Source organism: Mastomys coucha, unplaced genomic scaffold, assembly GCF_008632895.1.
Source record: "Mastomys coucha isolate ucsf_1 unplaced genomic scaffold, UCSF_Mcou_1 pScaffold13, whole genome shotgun sequence".
Lineage (NCBI taxonomy): Eukaryota > Metazoa > Chordata > Mammalia > Rodentia > Muridae > Mastomys > Mastomys coucha.
In genome coordinates this window covers 7749388-7755510 of record NW_022196895.1, presented here as the reverse complement: position 1 = coordinate 7755510, position 6123 = coordinate 7749388, and the positions used below count along the sequence as shown (strand labels likewise).

At 44.7% G+C, this 6123-nt stretch overlaps 1 protein-coding gene across 1 annotated transcript in view; it reads right to left on the bottom strand.

Annotated features, from left to right (window-relative positions):
* Window positions 1-1241: 1241 nt before the first annotated feature.
* The window catches only part of Gata6 (GATA binding protein 6), a 34218-nt gene continuing 29336 nt past the window's right edge, over window positions 1242-6123 (bottom strand). The window contains exon 7 of the mRNA XM_031364965.1: window positions 1242-2570. Coding sequence (XP_031220825.1) covers window positions 2403-2570 — 168 coding nt within the window. The 3' untranslated portion in view covers window positions 1242-2402. The remainder of the gene's footprint in view (window positions 2571-6123) is intronic.

Genomic DNA, 6123 nt, shown 5'->3' with positions numbered 1-6123 from the left:
TGATCACTGGGAAGCTTATTAACTTGTACTCCATCATGTAGAAGGCTCAAAAAGTAATGAGACGGTACAAGGAACAGGACTGACCCAGTGCCAGGATCTCACTCAAAGCAGCCCTGATCTAAAGCAGTCGGCCCAAGGTGGACTAAACTTCACACATACACTGCCCATCTCCACCATGCCCCTGGGCCAGGGTGAGGGGAACCACACACACCTCCTCTTTGTTGGTGGTTTGGTTTGGTTTTGGTTTTTTGGTTGGTTGATTGGTAGGTTGTTCTTTTGGTTTTTCAAGACGGGATTCCCTTGTGCAGCCCTGGCTGTCCTGGAACTCTGTAGACCAGTCTGGCCTTGCAGAGATCTGCCTGTTCCTGCCTCCTGAGTGCTAGGATACACACCCAAGGAGTAGGAGCTCTTGCCAACCTTCAAATTCAAGTTACTACCATGTGACAGATACTGTAATGGGAACAGTGCACGGATTATCTCACAGCAACCCCAAGAATTCTATGCTGCTTGTTTTGCAGATTACGGAAAGTGGCAGTTAGTTCGGTAATCTGTCACAGAACAGAACAGAGATTTGAATTGAAGCCTGGTGGTCTGGTTTTTATACCTAGAACTCTTAGCCAATAGTCTGGCCTCTGGGGCAGCTATGCTCCTATGAATTCCCCAAATAGACACATCAACCCTGAGCACCTACCAGCACTGCCTATAGTTTTCTGCTATAAAATTTCATCTACTACACCAAGAATATCTGTAAAAATTTTGAAAAAAAAAAAGTCCAAAATGCCAGACATTCAATGAGCCAGAGTCAATCACCACCATTTCCAGTTGTATAACAATTACCTAACTTCCTAAAATTCACCCAACAAAGGTTGTCTGGTATGTCAGCCCTGCAGCCCTGGAGGTGCACTTTGCAGAAGGGAGGACCAGAAAGGAAAGTGTCCTGACCCCAGAGTCTAGTCATTCACAAAGAAGTCCAGAACTGGCTAGGATGTTTTCAAGCAGTGATCTGGAACAGACTGCTCATAATCTCAGACATAAAGGTCATATTCATTAATAAAAAGTGCTTCCAATTGGCATTCCATGTGCCAATTCCAAATAATCCAAGATGCACAAGAGCCCCCAAAGAACAATTCTTTTAAATAAAGGTCTCAAGGCAGCTTACAAACACCACTGCACTTGTTTTAAGCGACACCTTTAGAGTCGTGCACAGCAGTGAAATAAGATGAAAAGGAAGGAGCTCACTGTACAGAACACAAAACAATACCCTTTTTATTTTTTTTTTAAAACTCTGGTGAAATAAGTTTCCATATGATATCCCATTAAAAAAAAAATAATAATGTAAACCAACCGGTGGGTTAGTCACGTGGTACAGACTTCAAGAGTGTTTACAGATGCTTAGAATATTTACAAATGCTATTCTTTAGGTAGTAAAGGTTTGTTGCAATTTCCAGCACTTTTTCGTCAGTAAAAGAAGGGGCTATGTCGGTGTTCTTGTATAAAAATTCATCAATGGAGAAAAGGCGATTTCCTGAGAGAAGATTTGTTCTTGAAATCTTTTTTTTTCTTTTAAACAATTGGGAATACAGAAGTGGACTGTAGGTGTAAGAAGCATGTCTAAAGTTAACATTTTTTAAATTATTTAAGTACCATTAAGTTAAAATGTTTACATTCATTATAAAAATGCTGTTAAATCTTATGCAAATGATTTAACACTGATTGCTGCAACGCAAATTGCACTTAAAAAAATTATTGTGTACATGGAAGAAAAATATCTCGTTTGCTACCCTGTTTACAAATTCCAAGTGACCTCAGATCAGCCACGTTGCAATGAACGTTGAGTTAAGCCAGTCAGTGTCTGTCTAATGCAACCTTGCAGACTAATATTCTTGTCGAGACCCCAGGAATGCACTCAGCCTCCAGGATGGACCAAATGGCTTCCAATGCTCCTCCTCTCCACGAATGCTTGTGAAATGTGCACGTAGATCAGGGATGAAAGAATTCTGGGATAACCAAGGTTGATCACAAGAAGCACATGATTTGGAGCAATACACATAAACTTTTTTTTTTTTAAATCTCTCAATCTTCCTTGGCAGACAAGGCCCCAGTCATTGTCACAGGTTCTCCCACTGGTATGGGGCAGAGCCAGAGGCAGGCTGGTTAGAAGCAGCCCCGGCTGGTGGGAGCAGGCCACATGTCCACTGTGCTGGCCCTTCCTGCAAAAGCCCACCTCTTCGTATTTCAGTAAGCTTCTTGAGAAATTTATCTCTTTCAAAACGAAGGCACAGAAATCACGCATCGAAGGAATGTTATGTCTGCATTTTTGCTGCCATCTGGACTGCCGGACAAAATCAGACACAAGTGGTATGAGGCCTTCGGAGCCCTCCTTGCCTCTTGGTAGCACCAGCTCAGGCCAGGGCCAGAGCACACCAAGAATCCTGTCGCACCGAGGATGTGACTTCGGCAGGGGAGGACAAACTGACGCCTATGTAGAGGCCATCTTGACCTGAATACTTGAGGTCACTGTTCTCAGGGTTGGTGTTCTCTCCCACTGCAGACATCACTGATGCACCCACCTGCATCAGTAGAAGAAGAGAACAGAGAAGGAGAGATGGTTATACATCATGTTGTTAGCTGGTCCAATCCTCCTACCTCAACACCAGAGAACAAATGACATAGTCAGCAAAACTAAAGCCAGCCTTGTTCTTCCTTGCTCAAATCAAGGGACACACACTGTGCTGACCTCTGGCAGCCAGTGCCATCCATCTGGTCCTGGCAACATTCTTCAAACTGTGCTGTTACCTTCGGAACCACCCAGCACAAAGCAGAAGTAGACAGGAAGGGGTTCTGAAGGACTGACTCCATTTTCTCAAACTTAAAGAGTAGAGACCAGAAGCAAACCATGCTGGCAAATGCCTCAGGACCAAACCCAAATAACGGGAAACTGCTGAGAGTTTAAGGGACCAGCCACACTTGCAAGGCTTCCTCAAAACTTCAGCCACAGCTGTCCACTCTCTAGCCAGACGCCCTAAGTTCTCCCCAGCCTCGAGGGCTCCATTCCATATTGGATATTTGTTTGAAACAGGTTGTGGCTCCTTAAAATTTTTCAAGTAATATGTTTGGAAACATCACTCTGTCAAATTCCTCAAACAGCCATTTTGATGCTCTGGGCATTATTTTGAAGAACCCCCAGGGCACCAGATACAGCTATGTTGATGGGGTGTGCTGGGGGTCTGTGTGCCCTGAACGAAGTGCAGTCCCATGGACTCCTCTCCCGTCCTCACACTCCTGCACAAAGCTGGAAGGCAGTGCCCTAGGAAAAGCCCAAGTGACTTCTCCAGTCATGTGACTCACTCCCTCCTCACACAAACCTTCCAACAGAACAGATCAAACCATTATCCACTTGTCCCCATCTTTCTCTTTCCCAACAAAAAATTAGATTGACAAAAACCCAGGACAACGTTGGCCTGTAGCAAAGGTCTGGATTCCTGAGTACTCAGAAGCTGAGGCAGGAGGATGAGAGTCTAAGACCTGGAGGCAGGCATGGGAGTGAATGCCCATAACCCAGCACTCTCGGGAGAGAGGGGAAGGAAGGTGAGTGTGTGTCCAAGGCAAGTCTGAGCAACACAGTATGTCCTAGCCCAGCCCAGATCATAAAATAAGACCATGGAGAGAATGGGGAGACAGATGCAGTCTGTGCAAGACCAATCTTAGCAACACCCAAACTCAAAAGTAAATATGAAAAAGAAAAGGATGAAGAGAGGAAGAGGGAAGGAAGGAAGAGAATCCCTAAACTCAGATTTTAATGGAAATATTACAAGCATAAAGACCCAAACTGACAGCATTATCATCAGGAGAAACAGGGGTGGAAAGGAAGCAGACCTCACAAAGCTGTTGAGATACCGAGCTCTTCGTTTTGTGTTGTTTGCTTTTTGTTTTGGTTTCTTTCTCTTTTGTTATTGTTGTCGTTTGAGACAAGGTTTCTCAGTGTAGCTCTGGATATCCTAGAACTCACTCTACAGACCAGGCTGGCCTTGAACTCCGATATCCACCTGCCTCTGCCTCCCAAGTGCTGGGACTAAAGGTGTGAGCCACCATGCCCAGCTCCTGATATTTAAAATTGTATACAGATTCTTGTGAAGTTACTGAAATAACTGCATTCATGCTGTCAAGCCGGTCGCTGCAGATAGCGTGACACTCAGAGCTCTGACAAATGACTTTAGATCTTGATTCCAGAAACTCCACTACAAGCACATAAGTCTGAGTGACACCCAAAACAGTAGCTTCTGTATAGTGATTTCTGTCACACCAGATTTCTCGCCAACCCACTCATTCCAGAAACAGCCATTCTGCTGGTCTCTGGCTGTATCTGATTTCTTTGAAACAAGGGGTTACTTCTGCGAAATTCAGAGAGTGCTGGGATTGCCCAGACAGCTGGGACAGCAGAGAGCTAGCCCAGTTTGCCAAGGCATTCCAACTCCACCAGAGTCATTCACAAAGCCCCCGCTGGGGAGCTCCAGGAAAGAAGGCTAGCTAGAAAGCTGCTTAGCTCACTGCCCAGCTCACAGCTTAAGACAAGTGGTAGGCAGAGAGCCTCAGAGGCCAAAGGCTTCTAGGTTAGGATCTAAATCAGCCTGCTTGGTGTAGACAGGTTGAATTCCAAAGTTCTTGGCAGGTCACCTTGGGTGCACTCTAGTGTGCGCACAGGTTACCTGGCTTAGGCTCACGTCCGAATGGCGCCTTGCTATGCGAGCATTCTGAAGGGGCAGCCACATGGCAGCTCACCACTGTGACTCCAATTCCAGTGGATCTGACACCCCCATTCAGGCAACACATGCAGGCAAACACCAATACACATAAAATAAAAATAAATAAATGAAAAGATCTCTCTCAAAAAAAAAAAGAAAAAAAAGCCAGGTGGTGAAAGTGACATACACCTTGAATCCCAGTGCTTGGGAAAGTGGATCTCTGAGTTCAAGACCATCCTGATCTACAGAGAGTTCCAGGACAGCCAGGGCTACACAGAGAAACCCTGTCTGACAATAAAATAAATAAAATAAAATAAAATAAAATGGATATGTAAATACGCCCATGCCGGAACATCATTGTTGTTAACTATAATGTTTGTATATAAAGCTTCTAAGTAAGTGCTAGACCATAGTAAAGATTATACACATAAAAAGTACTGTTATGAAGTTAACATTGTTAAAATGCTCTCCCCTGTTTAGTCTCTCCCAAGTTCTATCCTCAGCCCAGGACAGCAATCATTGTCCAGGAACAAAAGCAGTGGAAGTGAAGGCCAAGGGTGAGGCTATGCATTTGTTTATTTGTCTGTTTGAGACAGGGTTGACCCGTAACTTACTATTTAGATTATGTTGGCCTCAAACCTACAGAGATCTGCCTGCCTCTGCCTCCCAAAGGCTATGCATTTTAATTTTTGTGACAGCTGTTCATAAAAAGAAATGCAAGACATTCTACAACCATTTCAAATGACCCTTGGCTCCTGTCTGTTCTGAAAATGTTTTAAAAGAAATCTTTGATCTGTGCCACAACACTCAGGAAGCTGAAGCTGGAGGAGTACCATGAGTTGGAAGCCAGCTTGGGTTACTGATAGAGAGAAAGAGAGAGAGAGAAAAAGAGAGACAGACAGACAGACAGACAGACAGAAAGACAGACAGAGATAGTCAGAGAGAGAGAGAGACAGAGAGAGATTTTAATTCAAGAACCCAAGCATAGTGGTTTGAATAGTTATGGCCGCCATAGACTCGTGTTTGAATGTTTAGCCCATAGGAAGTGGCACTATTAGGTGTGGCCTTGTAGGAGGTGTGGCCTTGATGGAAGAAGTGTGTCGCTTTGGGGGTAGGCTTTGATTGAAGTCTCAAGCTCAAGCTACACCCAGTGAAGCTCACAGTCTCTTCTGCTGCCTTCAAATCAACTCTCAGCTCCTTCTCCAGCACCATGTCTGCCAGCATGCTGCCATGCTTCCCGCCATGATGATACTGGACTGAACCACTGAAACTGTAAGCCAGCTCCAATTAAAGGTTTTCCTTTGTAAGAATTGTTGCTGGGTGGTGGTGGTGCATGCCTTTAATCCCAGCACTTGGGAGGCAGAGGCAGGCGGATTTCTGA